Source organism: Rhyacophila brunnea, unplaced genomic scaffold (genome assembly GCF_057557595.1).
Source record: "Rhyacophila brunnea isolate RB1 unplaced genomic scaffold, BYU_Rbru_1.0 scaffold_4, whole genome shotgun sequence".
Taxonomy (NCBI): domain Eukaryota; kingdom Metazoa; phylum Arthropoda; class Insecta; order Trichoptera; family Rhyacophilidae; genus Rhyacophila; species Rhyacophila brunnea.
In genome coordinates, this window is record NW_028233068.1 from 6,256,461 (window position 1) to 6,282,458 (window position 25,998).

The 25,998-nt window shown below is 34.0% G+C and overlaps 1 protein-coding gene across 1 annotated transcript in view; it reads right to left on the minus strand.

Annotated features, from left to right (window-relative positions):
* Positions 1-5,123: 5,123 nt before the first annotated feature.
* LOC147066758 (uncharacterized) overlaps positions 5,124-25,998 on the minus strand; it is a 63,220-nt gene continuing 42,345 nt past the window's right edge. Inside the window, exons 20-26 of the mRNA XM_085954146.1 lie at positions 24,922-25,209; positions 24,477-24,681; positions 23,650-23,875; positions 23,293-23,428; positions 19,394-19,614; positions 12,664-12,840; positions 5,124-7,814 (exon numbers count right to left, since the gene is read on the minus strand). Of these exons, the coding sequence (XP_085810272.1) occupies positions 7,752-7,814; positions 12,664-12,840; positions 19,394-19,614; positions 23,293-23,428; positions 23,650-23,875; positions 24,477-24,681; positions 24,922-25,209 (1,316 nt within the window). The 3' untranslated portion in view covers positions 5,124-7,751. The remainder of the gene's footprint in view (positions 7,815-12,663; positions 12,841-19,393; positions 19,615-23,292; positions 23,429-23,649; positions 23,876-24,476; positions 24,682-24,921; positions 25,210-25,998) is intronic.

Sequence of the window (25,998 nt, forward strand, 5' to 3'; positions counted from 1 at the left end):
CTTTTATTTTCTTATTTTATTACTTATTCTCTGTATTTTTGTTTTTAAAAATTATTAACACTTATTTTATGTCATGTCGTGAACGCTTTAAATTTATAATTTGTTATGTTCATTATATGTAAAATAAATTTGATTTGATTTGATAACCTACTTTTTGTGGTTTTATTATACCTAATAAGTTTCTGACAATGAGGTCAAGAAAAACATAGATCTATATACAAAAGTAGCGATGTGAAAAATTAGAAAATGGATAAATTGGCCCTTCTTTCAAAAAGCTTGTGCACCACAAAATATAATGAACACAAAAAAAGGTATTCTGAAATAGCTTAAAAAATTATTTCCATGTTGTAGGCAACAGGCATTGTAATTTGCATTATTTTCAGCCTCCCCTGTAAAGTTTTGAAAAATACACAGCCAATTTTGAAGGCGCAAAAATTATTTACACCACATAGCCTTTTATATTCAAATGCTTCCATCAATAAATGAAGTTGACGTACACAGTCGGTTTTGGGGAACGGTGCGGTGAATTATTTGAAAATTTTTGGTGCAATAAACCTACTTTGTCAAATTTATGCATATACAGTAAAACCTCGTTAGTAAGAACACTGATAATTCGAAATTCGCCGTAATTCGAAATTGTCCCGAAAAAAAAGTCCCTTGAACATTATTTTCGTATAAAACCATACCTTTAATTCGAAATGATTTCAGAGTCCCTGGCATATAAAAATATTCAATAAATCGTAATAAAGTACACTATTTTATGAGCCAGTCATTGAAAATTGTGCAGACTTTTCTTAAAACATCAAAAATTACTTATTTTATGAAGGTAATAAAAATAATCCTGACATTTTATGACCCAATTCGAAATCCGAAATGAATGAAAATCAAAAAAAAATTTAATATTTTCCCCCAATTTCATATTTTGTAATTCGAATTTTTTTTCTATTTTCGGTCCTTTGTAATTCGTATTAATGAGGTTTTACTGTAGCCGGTTTTGAAGGCGCAACGACGATATACTTATATAATTATTTGAGCAAAATTATTTATATACTTAATTTAACATGTTTTTTTCAATTAAAACAGAAAACTTATATACGCCTTTTTGTCAGCAAGTAACTGGATTGTATCATTAACTTATGCCATCATTAACACATTGATCGCCAACATAAAATAGTTAAAAAATGATTATTTGTTTCTAAGGTATTATGTGATAGGTTATGAAAAAATATGTTTTTTTTCATTTTGATGATTTTTTTACGTAAATATTGGTTTTTATGATGTGCCGGTCACATGTGTCCGTCGCGGCGCCAACAAGTTAATTTATTATATTGCGCCGGACCGGCCATTTCGCCGGTCACCTGTCCATATGTGTTGACGAGAGCATGGTGCCATTTTGAGGTCGAATTGTATTTAGATTTAGATAGTATAATAAACAGAAAAGGCACAAATACGGAAAAAAAGTTTTCAAACTGGGTAGTATAATACCTGGTTACACATAAACTGGAAATATACGTATACATACATTATAATCATTTTTATAATTCTATATTTTTATTATTTACATAATTTTTATAACTTACATTTTTATAATCTATTTAATTTTTATTTTTATATCAATAAAAACACATTTACAATTTAAAAGGAGAACTTTTTTTTTCATTATGTACATTCTTTACATTAGTGAGTCTATATTTTGTGACTGGGAAGACATATTTTCAGGCCAAGTGGCAGTAATATACAGAAGGGCCATGCCGGTCACCGCGTATCGAAAAATTCACTGCGCGCGTGCCCGCCGGCGCTGTAGAACAACTCTAAGGTTGTCTTCTTTGACGGTCACCGGTGACCCCCATGGCGATCAACGTGTTAAGCATTAAAATGCCTTCTCATGATGAAGTTATTCATTAGGCATTTTCCGAATACATCTGTCGAGAAAATACATCTGTTTTATTATGGAAAATGTTTAATTACACAAAAAAATACCTAATTATATTTAATATTATAATTATTAAAAATATATAATTATTTGAAAAATCTTAAAATGATACATAAAATAAAAAAATAGATAGATAAATTTTTTCCATAATTATAATTGAATACGTGAATCCAACATGATAATATCAACTTATTGTCTTTTAAGAAACAACACCGCGTAAGTCCCCATTTGGCGGTTTTGAACATTCGGTAGGTAAAAAAATCCTACACTGTGTTCCTTCTATGGAAAAATTCTTTTTGAATGAAAAAATGATTTTTTTTAACTAAACACAAAAAAAATAAGTTAAAAGGTATCAATTTTCAATTTTTTGAGACGTTTATTGTTTCCCCTGAAAATTTTAATTAATTGACTTCCGCTGTGTTGTTTCTTAAGCGACGTTATAACCCTTGCATGTATGTGTAATAACTGGAAGTGAAAATAAAAATGATAATTAGCTAACAAAGTTAAATTAAGTTAAGCTAAAAGTGGTCACGATCCTCAGCCATGAGTGTACGACCAAGAAGAAAGTTGGTTAACAATTTAAATAAAATTGATATAAAAAAAATAATAAAGCTATAGATTTTACAACGTTTTACAAAATTTTATCTTAAACTTTTAATGAGGTAATGCACGGTTTCCCAAACTATGGGTCGTGAGCGAATATTGAGTGGGCCCTCGCCACTGTATACATGAATTAAAAAATATATTTTTGCAGTTCACGATAAAATTCGAGCGTTCATGAAAAAGCTTATGTTGTGGAAAAGTTGTATTGAGAATGGCAAGTATGATTGTTTTGAAACATTTATTATTGAAAACCAAGTGCAGCCTAAGATGAACGTACTGTCTGAAATTTCCAGTCATTTATCACATTTTGGGGAAGAGATGAAAAAGTTTGATTTGTTGCGTTGGATTTGTAACCCATTTCAAGACGACTTACCAACTAGTATTTCAACAAAAGCATCAGAAGTATCAGAAGATACGTCACTGAAAAATAGTTTCAATCGTAAACAGTTAACGAAATTCTGGCTCTCGGTTGCTGATAATTATCCTTGCCTGTTCGATGAAGCTATAAAAGTCCTCCTCCTCTTTACTACCTCATATCTATGTGAGGTCGGATTTTCGGCTGTGGTTAACATTAAAACTAAATACCGAAATAAATTGGATATATTATCAAACTCACTGCGATTAAAAGTAACTAAAGTTAAAGTTGATGCTAAAACTGTAATGAAGAAATATAAAAAACAAATACATCCTTCCCATTGAAATAACTTTGTAAAAAAACCTTGCAGGTGTAGGTATTTAAGGTTGTGTTTGTTATTTCAACAGTCTTTCATTCATATTGGTAACACTTATAAAAAAAATTTTTTTTTATTTCAATTAGAACAAATAAGACAGCATTAAGTAGTTCCACGAATCGCCACTAGGGGATCAATGCCCTCTTTTCTCTAAGACAGCTAAGAGGTGGGTCCCAAGATTGGAAATTTTTGTTAGATGGGTCGGAGCCCAGTCAACTTTGGGAACCACTGAGGTAATGGGTTATAAGATTTCTTATAATAATCTCCATCACAGTGAATCAAATTCCTACATTTTTGAACTGGTATTTTCGATGGCACTTTATTTAGTTTATGTATTTGTACATCGTTTGGATAATTATTATTTATTGAGTTAACTGTTTTAAAGAAATGCATCAGTATTTTTTATCAAGATGGCTTGTTTTAAAATAAATTTTCATTAAATCAAATTCAACCACTCGGATTCCAAGGATCCTCGTATCTTTGGAAAAACTTTTAAATCTAAAAAATCGTCAAAACTCATAGCATGGATGACGTATGGTTGCTGTCTTCTGGCCAGAATGTATATTGGAATGAGCTGTTTGAAGAAAAACTTCTCCGGCTTTTGAAATAGCTGCACTTAAATTGCACTGTGTGCCGAATCACGTTCATTTTGGAGATGAAGTGCCTCGAAAAAACGGATATTTCTTAACGTTCTTGGATTTTGCGCAAGATGTACGGGCATAGATGCAACAATTGAATTTTTATTTTGACCGGTACTTCCATCGGCAAAAAGATAAACTTTTTGAGTCCCCTTATCATCACGTTCATTTAACTTTGAATTTTTTGATTTACTATTGAAAGAGAGTAGTTATTTCAGAGGATCCTCATTTACTAATACCCTCATGCCATGAAAAACATTGACAACGCTTAGAAACTACATTCAATATTGTAAAATTATACTTGTTCAATCTCCGTTTATAAAAAATGGCACCTTCTTTGTAATAGACAGGTATAATACCTGCTGGAGATCAAATACTACCCAAAGATGCGTATCTTAATATCTGGCAAATTCGGTTTTATAATACTAATAATATTCTCGTTACTGTGCTGTAGATAGTTTTCCTTCAGTCTTGTGTTGCGGCATCACCTTGGTTAAACATCATACAAATTGAATCTATGGTACAATTCGGTTATGGAGAAGCCAGCTGTAAACACATTTTGAAAATAGCCGATATACTGGATTATTTGTTAGGTTGGGTTAGTTTAGGTTAGGTTTTCATTCTTGAATTATTCATGAATTTTTGCCAAAATCGGCAATGACAATTAGCGCAGTTCCCGCCTGGCTTCCCCATAACCGACTTGTGCCGAACATACATATACACACATAAACTATCAGTTATTATTATGATGTAAGACTGGTTTTATAGTTATATAAACATAAAGAATACGACATTGCATCACTACCACACGCGAAACGTCAAAACTAAAGGCGGGAACGAAAGAAATGTCGCTAAGCTATTAGACAAAGAGGCGTATATTAGATTCCAGCTATTTGTCAGAAATTTAATTGAAATAACTGAATATACAGCTATATGTTTTTCTATATCTTTTGACGGAGATTGAATTCAGATATGCCGTTTTGACACGTATGCAAGCATCACATAAGCTACATTTCTCCATTCTTACTCAAAACAACCAAATTTTAACTTACGCCTCTTTGTCAGATTGACGATGTATTTGTCAGTGAGAATAAAATTTCAAGTGCTGCGAACAGGGTCGCATCTTGACCCATATTCGGTTATTTATTTGAAGACTATTCAATTATATTTTAATTTCTAATCCAATACCTGAATAATAAATAATTAAAAACACAAATAAAGATTTCTCATCACAATTTATTAAAAAAAAATTTGTAACAAAGTTATTTCACTCCCTTATAAAAATACATGAATAATTGAAAACACTTTTTATACAATAATAATGTTCGTGTAAACTTAAAAAAGAAACCATTTATTGTAGGTAAGGTATCTGTCAATCAGTGAGTTTTCCACTTTAACAATCTTGTATACATATGATTTTAAATTTAGAGAATGTATATTATAATATATAATAAATGACACAAAAAAGTTACGAACGACAATGGTGCAGGTGAACAGTTTTTGGAATTCACTTCATTTGCCTTTACATCAAAACACCTATGATCGGAATAAAATTTTCACACAGCACCAATTATATTTTTAAACTTCCAGTATTACGAATACTCTTTTCATGGTTCCGAGCAGATATTTTCATTATTCATTTCCCGTAAATTCAGATTGTCCAACAAAATAATGCAACAATTACGGTGGAACTGCTTAAATTTAAAAGTAGTTTAATTCTACACACATTAAATTTGTACTAAATGTATTTATTTACCTCCAAATAAAAATAAATTACTTCCGAGTAGTGCTATGGCTTTTTAAAATGCTAGTAACACTCAGAATTATTACAAAATAATTTTCATTGGAAATGTGGTGCATTAAAAATTCACACGGAAGAATACCCGCTGGCTGCAGATTATAATACAAGGAGGCATACCATTTTGACATCTGTCCCAGAAATGGATTTTAACATCAATAATGTTCTAGATGAGTGTGAATGACTATAATGTATGATCCGTAATTCCCTTCAGCAAGAAAAGGCATCGAACACCTTTAGTTGAATGCGCAATAATTTTTTTGTCTAATTGTCGTTGGCTTTGTGAGAGCTTAAAATCAAACATTATCTACAGAAGCAAAACAATGTAAGACAGTCAGAATAATCTTAACAATAAATTACCTGTATCCAATATCTTATAAATCAATAGTAAGCACAAAAAACAGAAATGATATTGGTTGGTTGCAATTAAAAATTCATCTAAAAATGTTACCCAACCAACAAACAAAACAGGATTTTTGCAGATAATTGTAACATTATTTGGATTTTAACCTCTTGCTGCATTCGGTTTACTAGAAGATGAAGTATGTTTTGTATGTAATTAAATTACATCCCATCTCCCAGTAAAAAAAGTAAGGGGACAAAACATTATTACAATTTAATAACAATGACATAATAGGATATTATCCACTTAAACATGGTAAATGATGTTTATTGAAATTTAACTGCAGCATACCCTTGGATTTCTTGCTGGTCCTGTCATAACTACATAATTTTGTATACCGATTTTACTTGTACATATTTGTCTTGATAAAATACAATTTCTGGGGATCCACTGGATCCCTGAAAATATAGAAGTGACTGAAAATACACATGAATTTTTGAGTATCAATAAAGGAATTAATTTGTCATTCAATATCTCGTATAAGATAAACATCATTATTCAACTTTTCCTGCTCCAAAAGTCACAAGTCATCCTATTAATCATTGTTATATTTAAATGTATTGTATGGTCGGGTCAAGTCTATCATATTTTTCATTACAATATTCGCTTGTCAAAGTTAAGATTGGTTCCAATTAGTTCTAAGGAATACCGGAGTTTCATTCAAATGAGCTTGTTGCAAATAACCTAATGGGATTACTCCTTCAACAAGCACATATGACAACAATATTCGATTTACTTCATTGTTCAGTGGAACGGCAATAATAGGAAAATTATATGAGAAATACGGACAATTACATTACTTACTATTGAGTGAAATATTTTTTTAATAATAATACAGTCCAGTAGGATGTACACAATTTGATTTCTCATAAAAGGAACATAATTATCAGGATTCGTTCGTCAGATGGTACGTATTAAAAAAAGATAGTTTTTCAGCACAATGATGTTGCAGTCAATATTTACTAAAGGCAATTAATATTATTACAGGAGGCCTTAACTAGTTCTTATTTACATTATTTAAATTTAATGATACATAATTTTAAAATCCAAGATAGGTGTTAAAATAAAACTCAATCCTAAACCTATCATAGGTTTAACTTGTGGCATCTCAATCTCACCCAATTCCTTCAGTTTGATACTTTTAAACACTCAATTTAGGTTGAAAATAGAAAAACCTACTTCAAATAAATTACTTTGACCCTTTCAATGCATTCTTTTCATAACTCTGCAAGGTGCGTATTAGAAATATGAATGCCTTCATGAAACTTTTTATTTGTTCATGACTACACAAACATTTTATGCGACCAATTTAGCAGATGAGAAAATACGGAATTAGAGAATATTCAATTTGCATTTGAATGAATTTGAGTCCTATCCTGGCAGCATTCGATCCACGACTGCCTATGATTACATGTCAGCGGGTCGTGCAGCATTGACGGCTCATCTATTCTATAAGAGCTTTATTTTAATCTAAATACTGAAATATCCTCTTTAAAGTAGACAGAATTATTACTAAAAATAGAAAAACAATTCAATATTGACAAAAGTCAACTGGAAATACTCTTAAGATTTCAGCAATTCAAGATAAAATTACCACTGTCAGAGGTCACTTAAAATTATTCATCACGGGTTCGCCTCATCTCACCTACTTCTTGTCGGCTATTGCCGAGGAAACATTAGTGTTACCCATGGCACCCGTGCCGTAACTCTGGAAACAAAAAACAACAATTTGTCAGTCACATTATGGATACGGCATGGAAAGAACCGGGCGATAAATATTAGTTTTCATGTTTGACGATAAAATCATTAAAAACAATTGCCGATAATGAGTGGAATTTATTATTTTGAATCAAGCAAGACTGGACAATGAAATATTGCACCCCTAGAACACCGCCACAAACCGAAAAATGTCGGTTATTAGCTGTGAATGTCAAATCAACTACCTGGTCTATATTATACTAAACGATAGATCGGAAGCATGAAGTGTCAGTGAATTTGACAACCTTTCAGGATGGAAAGTGAGCTTCTACATCAAAAAGAAATGCTATCCTAAAAGTCATTCTACAATGTCAAATAAAGCTCCAATAATGAGGATATCACAAGTAAAAATACGGTATGTGTAATTTATTGTTTTTCTTGGAACTGTTATTATATGAAATTAAATGAATGCACTGCCGCAATTGCAAACAAGAATTAATCAGAAAGAAGATCAATCGAAATTGTTTCCTTAAAATTAATTATCACTAAAGGATAAAAGTTTTGCCATCTATTCTTTTCACCTGGTGTGCCGAAGTGTGGCTCTAGCCATTAAAATTTTCCACTAAATTTCAAATCCTCAGTAGTTCAGTTCAAATATATTTATGCCCGAATCCTGAATAAATATTAAAAAAAAGAGTAACCATCTATTAGAGAACTCACAATAAAGATGCTCACACGATCAGGATTTTGCAAAGATCGTCTTTAAAAGTTGTCACCCAGATAACTCTATCAAACATCGACCTTGAGATAAAAAAAAAAGTGTTCTCATGAACAAATGGTCTTGTTGCACTGAAGGAATTGACTGTCTGTTTTTATCAGCTGTTCCATGTAAAAAAAATAAACCGATAATAAGCGTTATACCCCGTTTACACGTGCATGGATGTACTGTGCACAGTAAGAAAATGTATGGGGAAATATGTATTATCCTGCAGTTGGCAAGATTGCGTGCATAAATCAAGCAAGATTGGAGGATTCCAAATTGTGATGACTCATTGCGCGCAAGTAAGATTATTTTCGATTTGCGCCTACGCAGTAGAGCGATAGAGAACATACCAGGGTAAAAAAAACTAACTTCTCATTTTGAGCTCCAATTTTCAATACGACCCGTCAGATAGTAGTATAAAATGACAACCTCGCGTCTCGCTTACTCTTGAAGAATGAGATAGGAGAGATAGTCAGCACAACAGTTATTGTCATGTCAAGCACAATTGCCAACAGTAATTCAGTGAAGTTTGTAAAAACGGATTGGCCTAACCTGTGTCAAAACTAATTTTTGGTTTAAAGTATTTTTTTAATCTTACCACTTTCGTTATAATATTCGGCAAATATTATAGATTTAAGATAACAATAAGTAAGGAAACTGTCCAGTCTGCCACAGAAAATCAGTATGTATAGGAAAATATTGTGCCTCATGCAATACTTACTAGACCAGCGCTCGGCAACCTATGCCACGCGTTCCACTGGGTGGAACGTCTCGAAACTGACGATTTATTAAAATTTTCGATACTTTTCGGTAATTTAAAAGTTTTTTATATTTTCCAAATTTAAAAAAGTTTGTGAACACTTCAAGTAGGTAATGAATGGCTTTGTAATAACGGATATAATGGATTATATATCAATTTTGCAGAAGTATAAATGGGTTCAAGGATTTACAAAAACACTCACCCAAGTTTAAATATATTTTGCAGTTACAAAATTGATAAATATTTTGAATTTTTTAACATTGAGTAGGTATATTGATTTAGAATTTAACAATTCTGAAATTTGGAAATTAAACTTCAAACAATTATCTTGACATGATAACCAAAACGTGGACTCCCCAGACAGATTTTATTGTATGAAAAAAGTCACAATCACTCTCAAGTGTTTTCGGTACAACGTGCTCAATGACATTAATAACTAACGCCATTACAATAAAGGTGATATTGCTATAAATTCCCGATGCTTTTTGTCGGGTCTGCCGAATGGTTCGGTTCGAACGGGTTCGCTCAAATGAACATTGCTACTAGAAACACTGTTCTAACGCCATTACAATACAATTGATATTGCTATAAATTCCCGGTGCGTAATATCGCATAATGGATATTGCGTGACGTCTACCTATGCACGTGCGAATGTCGCTATGCGCGAATTTACTTGCTAGCTACTGTACTGAGTGCGTCGTCCATTAATAATATCATTGAACGTACTACTGTGAGCAAACATTCTAAATTATGAAATATATTATAAACTCGTATCGAAATCTGGAGGAAATTCGGAAATGTGCATAAAATTAAAAACTTCGAACTATGAACCAAATATTGAGGTGTTAGCTTCCAAAATTGAAACTCAAGAGAGTCACTGATGTTTAACAATTGTAATTTTTATGATGTTTTTATGTAGCGTGTATTATTATAGTCAAATAAAATTGTATTACAATAGATTTACTAGTTTATTATTATATTACTATTAATAGTTTTTTTCAGTGGCACGCTTAGTGTCCAGTACTTTGAATTACCCGTTTAGTGGCACGCCAATGCATTTGGGTTGCCGACCGCTGTACTAGACTATGAGAAATTTAACTTGAAGGCCAACGGTTTTGGACAACTGATAGCTCGCCGCGCTTCCTGTTAAATTTGTCGCAGTCTAATTGAAAGCTCAGTGATCATTGTTAGAATAGCAAAACAATTTATATGAATGTATTGATGACAATACCGGATATATTTTACAAAAATTAACAATAAAATCAGGATATTATTAATACAGTAAAACCTCGTTAGTAAGAACACTGATAATTCGAAATTTTCCCGAAAAAAAAACCCTTGAACATTATTTTCATATAAAACCATACCTTTAATTTGAATTTCGTAATTCGAAATGATTTCAGAGTCCCTGGCATATAAAAATATTCAATAAATCGTAATAAAGTACACTATTTTATGAGCCAGTCATTGAAAATTGTGCAGACTTTTCTTAAAACATCAAAAATTACTTATTTTATGAAGGTAATAAAAATAATCCTGACATTTTATGACCCAATTCGGTAGGCACATCTATGATCGGAAACAAAATTAATGGAAATCAAAAAAAAAATATTTTTCCCCCATACATTTCATAATTCGTAATTCGAATTTTTTTTCGATTTTCGGTCCCATGGATTGCGTATTAACAAGGTTTTACTGTATAATGTTATATCAATTATACATAATGTGTGATGATTTGCCCACATGCACAAGTAATGGGAAGACTGTTTTTTTATAAATATGGAATGAGATTCGCAATTAGTAAAATGAAGTAAGTATTCATGATCGAAATAGCCAAGAAATAATTTCAAAGAAGATTCTTTGTGGTCATTTTGTAATTTTTTTTAAGAAAACATGTTCACTCTCCCATCTCAATCTGCTTGGATTATAATAATTCTGTATGCCAGAGAAGTCAACTGTTTATTCATAATGCCAATTATTTTTTACAGTTTGAAATCTGGATCTGTTAATGTGAAAAAAAGGTAGTCAAAGTCAAATGTGGTTATTCCGCCTAGGGCTATTTATTTTGTTGAAGTAGCTACACGTTACATCGCAATGGGTCAAATATTAATTTATAATTTTGTATATATATTATTTATTTGAAAATTCGTGAACTATGTACATTGAAAAATATAAAAGGCAAGTCCTGGGTATTTTACTTGCCTTTCCCTTATATGTTGGCATTCAGAAATATTAAAAAAAAAAATAGTTTACCTCATTCACTGTGGACCAGTTAAAAAGCATAAATATACCAGAGATCTATGTACATAAAGCTACGCAAAAGATTTGGGGGTTATTCCGCTAAACATTGGTTTTCAGTAATAATTTACTAAGAGGTTCAAATTACATTTTTTGTTGTTATTCATTATAAAATTAATTATAAATTATAATAAACATAAATAAAAGCAAAGAATACAATGCAATCTTAAATTTTCTTACCTAAGTAATATATAGTGACATTTCCTAATCAGTACAGGGGAGCCTTTTAAATATATAATAATTTAAATATATAACCCTTGATGCAGTTCTCAAAATGAATTAATACTGCAGTGCAACATGCCAGGTAAGACTGCCTACCAGATGTAGATGATCCATATACATAAATGAGTGATGAATATAGAGTTTAACGTTGCTATTGGTTTACAGCATTTGTATTGAAGACAATTTCACTTCAGTCACTGTAATAACTTGTAACACTTGTAATTAACAGTAGTTGGGTAATTCCGCCTAAATATTGTTGGATACACTGGAATGTAAATTAACAATTTTATTCCTATTTAAAATAACGATCAAAACCGACTAATGTTTGATTATCTCCAAAAACATTAAAACATTATGAGTTACTGCTATACATCACGTTAAAGTTAAATGAAATAGTGCACGAAAAATTGTAATTCAAAATATGTAATAACTCATTGTCACCAAATTTGGACTTCCTATAGATCATCTCTCGATTACTAAATTGATTCAACTAGAGTTATTTACAAGGATGATTTTTCTGAAGTGAATACTTAAAATATAACGGAGATTATAGCATTGGAACAAATCACGGTAACGGGTGAAGATGAAAGACAGCCTCAAAGTCAACTGTAAATTATACATGAATTATCTAGAGGGGTTCTCTGATATACCTACACACCGCCGCCGAAAACTGGCCTTTGACATTGTGAAAGAGGAAATGGGATTAAGATGATCCTGTTAAAATTATGAGCAGCACATGAACCAAAGGTTAAATAGCTAGAGTGACGAGATTCATTATGGTGGATTTGTTAATTAGGTTAGTTGAGTGTTTGCAACCTGTTGGGCGTAGGCCTGCGCGTAATGCGCCCACATCTGCTGTTGCTGGTGTTGAGCAGAGGCGGCTTGCTGCGTGGGGTTGCCGGCGGCCTGAGTGGCCGTACCCGCCTGGGTGTCGCTCGCTGTTACTGCACCCGCCACCGCGCTGCCGCCCGCCTGACTCTGGCCTTGACCCTGCTGTTTGCATTCACATTTTATTACTTTGTCACGCTACCCTGTCCGCAGGCTATGAAATACAATTCAATGCTCGCACACAAGTTGGTAAATGATTTTCCACATCGAAAACTTAGTTTTGCTCGACGACCCAAGCGGAGAACTGTGAAATGATGCTAATCAATGTCAGATTTAATTTAATTATCCTGAGCTCGCCCATTACAGGTGATGCAAAATCTTTTTAAGTCGAAATGTAAATCCCATATCTATAAAACTTTTTTACGAATGCTCATTCAATATCGGCCCACATGAATCGACTCGGGAAAAATATGTTCTTCACGTGAGTTTAAATATATTTAAGATCATAATCAGCGGGCGGCATGAGATGACCCAGAGTTTGACTTGGCTTTATCTCTTGCTACACCTCTCTCTAACGAAATGGCCGCTCCCCGATATGACAATCTGTGGTTTACAAAACTGCATTTGCTGACAGTGACTGGAAAATAATAATAAAAAAATTCTATTCAGTATTGTTTAATAAAAATGTCTTGTCTGTACAAGTTATTTTTCAATGACAACAGTGAAGTCTTTTTTTTGTTTATTGTGTTTGAAAATCTATTGGGAAGTAGAAAAATATCTTTTCAGTTTGCACAGATGGCACTGGAATTGTACATAATAATATTATCTATAAGAATTTAGAACACTGTATAAATGGCAACATTAAATTATTATTTTTATAAAGCAGTAAGTATCAAGTTCTGTGTGGAGAGAGTGTATTATATAAAATAAAACACAACATGTAGTTATTTTATCTACATACATCAGGACCAGTTTCATCTGCTGCAATATTAAATTATGTGGCATAAGTACTACATTGATTATAATTTCAATTATAGATGTGGGTACATACATTTATGAATCCATTAGAAAGAAAACAATATTCATCGTCTTAACAATCATTATTCAGATGCGTAAAATTGCATTCCCTGCAAAAACATCACATGTAAATTTGCTCTGCGCTTCACATATTTTACATTTGACAAAACATAAAACATGTGAAGTGAATGTGTCAGACGAAGAAATGTCAAATGAGTGATTATGTACCAGGGGTAGTCAATCTGATCTCTACCGCCCACTAGTGGGCGTTCCAGCCTTCATAGTGGGTGGTAGGGATTTTAAAAACCTTTACATTATGTTTTCATAGAATTCCCCGTTAAATGTAATGTCATCAGACTTCATGCTTATATGTATGCAAAGTATAAATAAAAAGATAGATTTAACTATAGTAAGTTGTTTTATAAAGATTTATTCTGCCAAACTTAGCAAAAGTCTGACAAAGTATTTGGAAAGTATTATATTATATCCTTTCATTTGCTGTAACTCTGCTTTATAAATTTCATAAAGTAAAGTTACTTCCCTACTTTATAAATCACCATTACCGTGGAACCGGGGGGCGGTTAGAAAATTTGACTACTAACAGAGATACAAAAGTGGGCAGTAGGGCTGTGGGTGCTATAATGTAGTCAAATTTAGATGTGAAGTACATGATAATAAATTATTATTACATAATCATACTTATTTCCAATACCAGCATTCTCAGCAAGTAAATAGTTAATTTACTATGATTTTCATATCTATTTATCAATGGGTATAATAAAATTAACAAGGCGTATTAGCAATCAGGTGTTTTCTTTAATAAACTTGATAAGAGATTGTTGAATACCGCCCTTTTACGTATTTTAGAAGGTGACAGGAACGGAGGAGACAGGAGTGACTGCATGGAAGCGCACAGTTTTGGTACATGTTAAAAAGACTGGCGCACGGGTAAAGTGAGTTGCAGCAAACCGCTGTAATTATATACCGAATCGTCCTATCACGCATGCGCTACGATGTGGCCATGCGAGTGACAGCTTTCGCGTCTAATCATCAGCAATCCATTGATATTTTTAGATGGATTTATCTGTATGTCCTGTGTTTCTGGAGTAAAGCTACAGAATTTACATTCGGTTTTGAAATGAGACATAATCTTGGTCAACCGACAACCCTTATATTCAGCATTTCCCAATTATATCGATAGTTTTATTATCTTTTAGCTAGTTAAGTATTCACGGGAGGTTTGTTGAAAATCACTCACATGAATCTGACAAATGGTTGGCGGCAAAAAAATTATGCATTTACAAGTTATCATTAGTTGAATAGTTCACATAGTAGATACGAGATGTGTTTCAAAATTTTTTAAGAACTTTCAGCTTTCGTCGGTAGATGCCGATACTACCAGTATATTCAATGTAAAAAAAAATGTATTTTGAATAAAATGTCACTTTAATTTTTGTGGGTAATGTAAAATTATATAATAATTTAATTTTTAGATATTTGAAAATATTATTTAGCCAATTTAGTGCAACACCAATCGAATCGAACACTAACTCGCACATTATCCTCTTGGATACTTTTTGATAAAGTATCAGTGTATCCGGCGGTCAGAATATCAAAAAGCCATTTGTACCTCTAACGTGAAAGAGATATTATCAATATTTGCAAATGCATTTAACATTAGACCGTTAGAACTCTGTCAAATCGAACATCTCGTCGCATATTATGCTCTCTAATACTTTTTCATCTGGTTTCAATATATCCGGCGCTTGGGAATATCAAGGAGATGGATGTACCAACAAATGAAAGAGATGTAATTACAGGTCTCTCAGCCAGCGTTGAGGCAAACTATATCGAATACAGATACGAAAGATTGTGTGTGTATTGGTGCATTTCTGAGGGAACGTGCATTGCACAACGTCTACAAGAAATAGCCATTTGTCTTGCTTACACCTGCTTATTGCGCTTATAGTGAAAAGAGGACAACATGTGTATACGTTGATGTTCTGTTCGTAAACAATGCGCCTGTGTGAGTATTGCTTCGCCTCAACTGTAGTTAATACATCTATACCTATATCGTTTTAAATATAGAACATTAACCCTTCACTGCACAGTATCACAAATTTGCGACATTTCAAACTATTTCGATATAGCCAATGCCATCTGTGTATATTATCAAATAATATGCTTTTTCGATGCCTAGATAACTGTTTGATGCGTCAATTACATTAAGCTACTTTATGAGCTGTTTGTTGGCGAATTTAAAAGCGGGCGATTCAGCTACTGCGATTGTGATGACACACAAAATTTTCCATTCACTGAGAAGCCAACAAGACAGCGACTATTTTGACAGAACGTAGTTCGTTTTTTACCGGAAGGTCGCTACTACGCTCCACTGCGCAGACGCAGTAGGCCCACACGCCGGCGTGTAGCCTGTAAAGTTGACCGGCTTTCAACTTTTCTCGGTAGATTGTTTACAATCTGATGTTAGCTTGTTCGATGATGACACTGGGCGACTTTGCAGGTAGATTGTAAATTCGCCAACAAGCAGCTCGTAAAGTAGCTCAATGTAATTAACGCATTACCATAAACATCTTACTTTACAGATTTTGTTTTGACATTTCAAAAAATAAAGCATTTCTGCATTATAGCCTATGCATTTCTGCTTTGACAGTTTTGACAAAATCCGCATTTGTAAATAAATAAAAAAAATATACAGAATGTTGAAATTGGATAAAAATATCAAATAATAAGGTGTGCATATTAGTTTTATGATTGTAATCATTTGGTTTTGTTTTTTGTCATACTGAAATGTAAGATTTCCTAATGTCGTAAATCTGTGATACCACGCAGTAACATACAAAATTCAATTAAATTTTCGAAAAAAAAAATATTATTTTTCCTTCATTCACAAGGCATTTTACACCAAGTTTTTTTTTTTCAAATACAAAAAATCATGCAGTGAAGGGTTAAAAATAAATATATTAGAGCGCCACAGAACCGTATACCTACATTTTGATTCAAAGCGTACGTACCCAACCATCGCGCAAAAATATTACTGATTATATTTAGAAAATTGCGATGTCGCCATACACAATACACATAACGTTGCTCTGGCACTGCTAACAGTGTAATATTATTATAATATCGACACCTACGTAAAAGTCTGTAACTGCATTATCTGTTTTGACTTGACTGTCTTTTATTAAATAATTTTAAAGATAATACAACAATGATAATCGAAAACAAAATTCAACCAATATAATTATCAATCAACTAAAAAATTATGATTTCAGCATTAAAAATTAGCGTTGTGGTGTCATTCAAATTTATTAAAATCATACCTACTACTAAAAAGTACCATTTTGCAGTTACGGCTTTATATGTAGGAGGTGTCGATATGGCCGATTAGTGTATTGTTTTTATTTAAAAAAATTAAGACAATGAAAAAATGGTTTTAAAAATTGTTTTTAAACGATTGCATACAAAAAACAAAACAATCATTTACAGCGTAAATTTTACGCGAATTAAAAAACATATAGGTAATTAAATGATTTTTTTAGTATAGATATTAAAAGGTTTAACTTTATTGATAACATTCGTTGACAGTGCATTTAGATATCGTAGAGTGAAGTTATATTTTTAATTTGGACTAATATAGACATGTGTTAGTTTTGTTGGTGTTTTTTCTAGTTGAATTCATAATAAACGCCTTTATAAACATATATGAATACAATTCCAACGTTTTGTTTTATTTGTTGACAAAATAAAGTGACATTTCAGATGAGCACTAATTCCACGTCTGTTTGAAGCGGATTGAGTGTTGAGTATGACAATGGAAAGGAGCGAATGATGTGGCGTATTAAAGGTCTATAATTATTACAAAACAATCATAATTAGTAGGATATTATATCAAGTTTGAATGGTTAAAACGTGTAAATCGTGCCCATTTTATGAGTAACAAAATGCCTAATACTTGAGAGATCTGTGTCAGATTTGGGTTCAAAGATTACAAATGTAATTTTATACCATAAGAACAATTTTAGTAAGGTTTTATGAATGCGTTAAGAAATTAATAATTTTAAAAAGTGGATGTACTGAAATATGACTATATTAATCGAGAGGTTTAAAAGAATAATATTTTATGTAATAAGAATACTTTATGCAGTCATCAAAATTTTAATGTTCAACATAAATATGAAGAAATAATAAGGCTTCATAATTATATAAATAGATTTTCTACAACAAAGAATGTCCAGACTTATACTCTGAAAATACCATAAAATCTCTATTTTGACTGTGAACACATGAACATGTGAACCCTTAACCCTTGATATGTTGCAAATCTGTATCAGTAGTAGGATGGAAATTACAAAAAGTAATTTTCCTATAAACGCAGTGAAATACAAATGTTTTTACAATTTTTTCAAATTTAAATGTTAACATCAATGACAGACCAAATTAAATACATAATTAACACAATCACAGCTAACTTTTTAATTACCACATTTAAATAACGTTAATTATATCTAATGGCCAACGACTACAAACGCGCCAGTCGCGGAGTTAGCACTAAATGAGTAAAGTTTTGGAGTTAGTTATAAGACCATAGTACATGTTCGAACAAGCATTTCAATATCTATTTTAATTGCATCTTGGGCTGGCTCTCGTAGATATGTATGTATGGGTAATTTGGCTAATGCAAAAGCAGCAACGATATCACATTCAGCATGGAGTAAGACGATGGTGCCGTGATTTCGTTTTCATTTTTATAAACCATATTATTTGTTTCATATCTTATCTTAATACTTATCTACGTACACTTGCGATCTTGAAATCAGCACACATGTATTAATATGCCTACAACTATACTATTATATGGCTGCAGGTGTTTTAAGCCCGGTCAAAATTTGCTACTTAAACACCTCACAGCAGTGTTTCCCAGCCGCCGGTCCGTGGCCATGTCGTGTCACCTGAATGATGTAACTTGGCTGAGTGAATGCGAGCTCGATCATTTAAAGGCATTGACATAACGTAATTGGGTGATCGCGTTCATCTACAATTCTGTGACAGAACACAAATTTTAGAATTGACTGGTTTGCGATCGCTGTTGCGCAGTTCTCCAACATCATTATCCTAATTACCTGATTCTTTTCAATCGACCTATGCTTCACACTTGGTTAAGAATAAAATGCTTCAAGTGTTCATACAAACCAGTTACATGTTTGAATCTTGAATATCTCTAAATCGCTACTGCGCGACTCAATTCCTCGGGCTAATTTCAATGGTACTACCCACAGAATAGATAATAAATAGAATACCGATAGGCTACATTCAATACGCCGCATCTTGAAGCAGGGTTTTCAATGTGTGAGTGTCCCTACGAAACTGAAGCACGCATTATGCACGTGCAATAGTGTGTGTAATACACCAACATTAAATGAGCGGAAATGCATAAACGAGAGCAGTTTTCAGTATTCAACGTATAATGTATTATTGACACGTGTGTAAGTTTAACCCGGATTCTTCCTTACTCGAGTCGGTTACCTGCTATCGCCTTACCCGTTAGTTGTTTCAGTTCCCATTATTTCTGAGTTCCCTGGTACTACCCCTCCTTGTTAATCCTCAGCACTCAATTATCACTTTCTGTTGAGAAGTTAGATATTATATAAATTTGAAGTAATAGTTATTAAAAAGGATGGACCTGATTTTGTACGGTCCACTGCGGCCCCCAGTAGCCCTGTTGCTGCTGCCACTGACCCCACTGCTGCTGAGCGGGCGCACTCTGCTGCCCCCCTTGTCCCTGATTTTGCCCTTGACCGCCGTACTTCCAACCGCCGGTTGCCGTGCCGCCAGCATTCCAGCCTCCCCCTGCTTGTCCGCCCCATCCAGCTTGGTTCCAGCTGGTCCAACCCGTACCCGTACCTGCCACCGCACATAAATGAAAATGTCATTCAACTGCATTTTATAAAGTCCGGTATAACCTTGATTATCCGGACTAATTGGGAATGAAGATAGTCTAATATCTCTATAGCTGTAGCATTGCAGACACGTCAGCAGAATAGGACAATGACATACATTAGTAGTAATTTGTAAGTAGTTTGAAAATTGACCTTTATTACAATGCATATAATTATTTTTTTAAGAATATAATAATTAGTATGAGTATACCCTGGCAGACCAGTTCATCATGGGCCTTTAATTTTTCACACAGTTCACACAGCTACTGGTGTGGGGATAGTAAAAATTTCATATTGTAATCGAAAAAAATAAGAAAACTGTTATATTTTCTGATTAAACCAGGGCTTCGAAACCGAACAAAAAAATGATGTCGATTTTTTTCGGTTCGGTACATATTCAAACGCGCATTAACGTGATCTTACTCCCCAGTTATGCTGCACTGCAACGTTAGTCATTGATGGAAACATCAATTCAATAAGCATAATACATACTAAATAAATATGAATATTTGAAATATGTGTCAAATTCATTACGCAAAGAAACAGCGCTGTCCAACTGGCGGCCCGCCAACATTTTTTTGCAGCCCGCGAGCTGTAGGTACAGCAAATTTTCATCAAACATTGGGGAGCGAATTATCGATTATACATTAAAATATGAAAATATTTCATTATAATACTAGATACCTTACCTTTTTCAAAACAAAGGAATACACTGCTTAATTTTTCCAACTTGAAAAAACCATAAATTTGTTGATGAGAATTAAAATATTGCGTTACAAATAAATAAATTTAGAAGCAAACTAAAATTGTTGAAGTTAAATTTGCAGGAAAATAATTTATTTCATTTTGAATCTTGCAGAGTTCTATGAAGGAATGTAATAATTATAGATGTGAATTTAGAATTTTTTTACCTAAATTAGATACCCTGATTGAAGATTTTAACCCTTTCCCGGCGACCGTATTCCAGTAGGATACAGCTAGTAAGTAACACATGGGCGACCGTATAGCAGTCAGATACGCAAACCTTGACCTGTGGATAACGCAAGAAATATTTTTCATGCGGCATTGAGAATTTTATTAAAAAATAGCCCGATCCATCCGCCTACTTCCACCTATATAACTTTGTAAAAAATATGTTGTTTTAATTTCATAAACATCGATCTTTCGAACCCTCTCGATCTATTGAGATTCGCCGGTACGATTGCATCAGTTCAAATCTACGCGGTATTTTATAGCGCCTGCGCACTAGGTATACAAAATATTTTCATTCGAGTTGAGTGTGCGCCGAGTGATTTATCGTGTCAAGTTGAATATTCACCGCGATCTTTACAACACCATGTTTGCGGGAATAAAATACAACCAAAAAACCGAACCTGTGTCGTCGAAATATTTATAAATATGTACTTGAACTTGTGTTCTGGATTATGTCATTTATTTTTATTACTCATGGTCATGTCGTCATGTGTCACCCCAATTGTTTGAAAGTCATAAATCGAGCTCATTATTGAAAGTCGTAAATATGTCGTAAAGATACGTCCACACGGAATGAAAAAATATAATATATTATTATATTTTAGTTAGGACGATTGCGAGTTTTACCAATAAATTACGAACTACTATGAAGGAATATATAAAACGTATAAATAAACGTAAGTATAAAAAAAAACACACGGGTATACAACATAATATAAAATGTAAATCATGGAATATTGACTTTTCAACTATATTACATATTATCTTTGTATGCAATTTAATGTTTATAAAATTTTAAAACCTCACGCAATAAATGTTTTTTTTTATAAAACATAAAACGACAATCACTAACATAACACAATGCTCAATAAAACTGAAAAGTTTAATCTAGTAAAAATCCAAATTACACTAAAAAAATATCATAAGAAATTATTACAATATTTCAACCACTGTGAACTCAACTTTACGCGACCCATAAAACTTGTAATAATATGCGACACAATAAAAGCTATTATTTTCAATATTTTTAACGGCATTTTTAAGTGTTTCTAACATGACTAAAATAAAATTAGTGTCAGTGATTTATTTCTTTTCATAGGCGCACAATCTCAATGACGCGTTTTTACGTCACAAACATGGCTGCGTATTTTTTCAGTACAAGGGACTATGGACGATTTTATTCAAGTATTCACAGCTAAATTCAACAATCGATTCTATTTTTTAGTGTGGCACTTCGAACCTTATGTATCTAGGCATGATAACAGTAATACCAGCTATTTTTAATTGCCGTATTTATCATAATATAGCGAAGCATAGCATTTAGAAAAATGGTACCGCAGAGAGAGCCCCTTTCATATTGAAACTGACGCGGCGGCCGGGTTAATACAAGATTTTCTCAATTTGATGACCTTATGTTGAGTATTAATTTATTCAGTGATCCATTCAATATTGATATTAGCTGTGTTGATCTCCTAAATACCATTTGGAATTATGCGACCTTCAGGCTGACCCATTTATTTAATCTAGTGGAACGCAACTGGAATAGAAGTGTTCAAACTTTGGATATAGAAAAATACCAAAAAATGAGAGATTTTGGACTTCACAAATCATTTCGATGTTCGGAAGTACATATATTTAATATGAAATATGAATATCCAATATGAATTACATACTCCAATATGAAATACATAAAATCAAAATATAGAATCAGCTTGAAGGACTCCACGCTTGAAAATATAATTAGACTTGCCACAACAAATGTTGATATTGACATAAAAGAAATTGTTGCTCAACAACTAAGGCCACAATGCTACGATTAAATAACTTATAAGTACGTATAATCTTAGTTTTGTAAACGTAGGTAATTAATTTATGATGAATAAAAAAATTAAATAACTAAATAATATTATTGTTTTTATTTTTTCTAGTTGTGTTATTTTCTATTTTTTTTTTTGTATAAAAAAATAACTTTTAAATTGACATTAACTGACATTTAATTTACCTATCCTCTTTGGCCCCGAAATGTTTGCTAAAAAAAAAAATGGCCTGCGGCCTAAAGAAGTTGGACAGCGCTGCTCTATAATATGATAAAGGGCAGTAACTTTAATAATAATAAAAAAAATAAGAAAGAAAATGTCTGAAACTTCGTTCTAGGCATTGAAAAAACTGAATACTAAAAATATAATTTTAAACTGGAAAGAACACAAAACAAATAATATAAAATGGAAAAATAATATAGTTACTTTAAATTTGATCACTAAAAATACCAGATGACCACTTGCATACAGATTGATAAAATCAATCACACCAATCATTACCAAAATTCATAACTTTCGCCAAATTTATGAATACAGTTTTCTGGCTATTTCTCACATCTAATACAGTGAGAAGTTTATGTCCTCACAAATTTGTCCAAAAAGCTAATCTGCATTTCGATCCTCAAGTCATATAGTTCACGACTATAAAACTAGATCGCTTACGAGGGTAATATTCTCAAATATAATTAACTGCCGTGAGCCGGAAAAAGTGTGTCATTCCTGTCGATACTGGGTTCCGAGGATGAAAGAAAAAACATTTAACGAAGGAAAATAATATGGAACAAAGAGTTGTCGACTAGATTTGAGCAACGCGGAATGAAAAAACTGTCACATGAGAAGACATATGAAGGTACCTTGCTGATTCCAGTGGTTCTGCTGGCCCCAGGCCTGGCCCTGCCCACCTTGACCCCAGCTGCCACCGCCCGCTTGCTGCCCCGTCCAGCCACTCCCATTGCCCGCCGCCGCACCTCCTGATTGGTTTCCGCCACCCTGAAAAATGAGCATGTTACAATATCCGTGATATGGTGGCTGAGGAAATATCGTATATTACAACTTCAGAAACGCCACGATCGGTACGAATGAGACTCGCAACAAACTATTCGGGACATAAAGTCGAATTCCCATAGGGAATGTCACACTTAGAAGCTAGTCTTCATGCGTCATCTGATCACTTCACAATTCTATGAAAAGTAAAACTAAAGAGAACACACCTGGTGTTGCTGCGGTCTCTGATGGTGCTGGGGGCGGTTGGTGCCACGTTCAACGCCGGCACCCCCCACTGCACCGCCCCTTGGCCCACTCCAGCCCTTGTTCATGTGTGGGGGTGGGGGACCGCGCGCTTCCTCCGAGCCGCTGTTGGAGCGGTGGTTCATCATGGGTGGACGGCCGCCACGCGGATGTGAGTCGCCACGTTCTCGCCCCCCATGCCCTCCGCCCCTGTCGGCAGATATCTGTTTAATATATGATTGGGAATCGGCAACCTAATCTGATTTAATCCCTTTAAAATAATTGCAAATACTGGGACTACGTTTCATGATGATATACCAAACATTATAGTACCGAAAAATTAGGAGGTAAATTGCAAAAAAATATGATTGTCTCATTGGATTGCCGGTTTGGAATGTCACTCTTCAATTGTATTCAGATTTTGCAGAATCGATTAGAGATTATTAGAAAAGTAGCATTGTTTAAAAACAATACAATATTTTTTATCAACATTTTTCAATAGCATGCAAAGATAGCATTTATCGCTGGGATTTTGTAATACATAGCACTGCTCCTGCTCATAATGAATTGTTGCAAGTGATAAATTTATGTTGTTCATAATGTCAATATTATTATCATTGCAATAAACTGTATCTGATTTAAAATATTCACTTTTATTTATTCAAACCACAATTTAATTATGAATACTTTTTTGGGCTTCGGGGTTCACACGGTCACACCAATATACGGCACCTATTATAGGGGGCATCCTCTTATATGGAACTTACGAACCTATCAAATGGGAAAACATATTGATATGTGGTGAAATTACCTGTTGCTTCCGCCCCACCTGTCGGAGTTCCCTCGATAAGGTGCCGCTCCTCCATCGCGACTACGCTCTCTCATGTAGGGTGGCTCTCGTCCTCCCCCTCCCCAGCCTCCTCCTCCTCCACCACCGCCCCCTCCGCCTCCTCCTCTGCCCCAATGGCGATCGCCCCATCCTCCACCGCCTCCGCCACCGCCACCACGGCGATCGTCTGAAATTAATCATTTCAACATAAGAAAAGATTACAGCTAATCTGCAGCACTATTCAGCATCATTCAGCACCATCAAGCACCACTCACCGCAAATGAGAGGAATCATTTGAATTAAATGAAGTAGTGTGTTATTCCAATATTTGTATATCAGTATTACTGCATAAATCGCACTTACAAGTCAGGCGATTCGTCAAAACCACCATTTTCTGTAGAAAAGCAGGTTGGCTATAAAAACTCACCTCTGCGAGAGTCATTCCGATGCCGTAGGGGACCGCCGCCTCCTCCTCCGCCACCATGGCGACCTCCTCTATCTGAGCCGAAGTGACGGCCGCGATCAGAGTCAAATCGGGGTCTCTTAGAGCCCTGGCCGGGTCCCTGCGAGCCCCTTCCTGCAGGTCCCCGGCTGTTCCCCGCGGCCTTGCCCTCCCGGTTGTACTTTTCCAGGGTCTTCTTGGCCTCCTCTTCGTTCTGCTCTGAGAAGGTCACCTCCTCTAGCCACATGCACTTCTCTGGCAGCACGAAGTTAGCTGCGAAAACAACGTAAGTTTAGCCCGAGTAACACGTTTTCCCGCTGCCGTCTGAATTTCTACATTCCGCCATGCATCGTTATGACAATGTAGCTATGTTTACATTGAAATGAAAATTTACGCTTGTAAATGATTCAAGGTGTCTTCAGAGCGAAGAACACCATCGTAAAACAAAACTCCGCCATGGCGAAGGATTGAATGAAAAATAAAAACATGAAATCGTCAACGGAAAGCGAGGCGGAAAGCGTGTCAGATGTCAGGGCACGCGGGAGCCGAACCTTCAGAGGATAATGATCGAGAATCAAAAAAAAATGCGAGCTGAAACTCTAAATGCAATAAATGTATTAAACGCGAGCGGCCAAACTAAGGGAACATGCCGAGGACGGCAATTTTATCAGATTCTTTAATATACTGAGTTCCGTTTTATAGGTTACTGCACTAAAACGATCTGTATGCGCCGAAGATGACTCCAGGAACTCAGTCAATGCATGTCATCTGAAGTTCCTTAAATGAAGATAATCATTTTTTTTACTGCAGGTCAAAAGGTAAATCTGTTTGCTGAGGAACAGCACAGGGGTGCAAAAATTATACTCCGACTATCGACTTTGATTCCCTTTTGTAAATAATATGGAATAGTCTACAATTTAAAGCGAACAATTTACCTCCAATATGTTACAGCACGCATACAGATAGCTTCATATCACAGGGAAACGGTATAATTACATACTTTGACTCGAGTATAAAAGCAATGAGAAAGGGGGAGAGCGCAGCGCGCCCGCCTACCGCCAA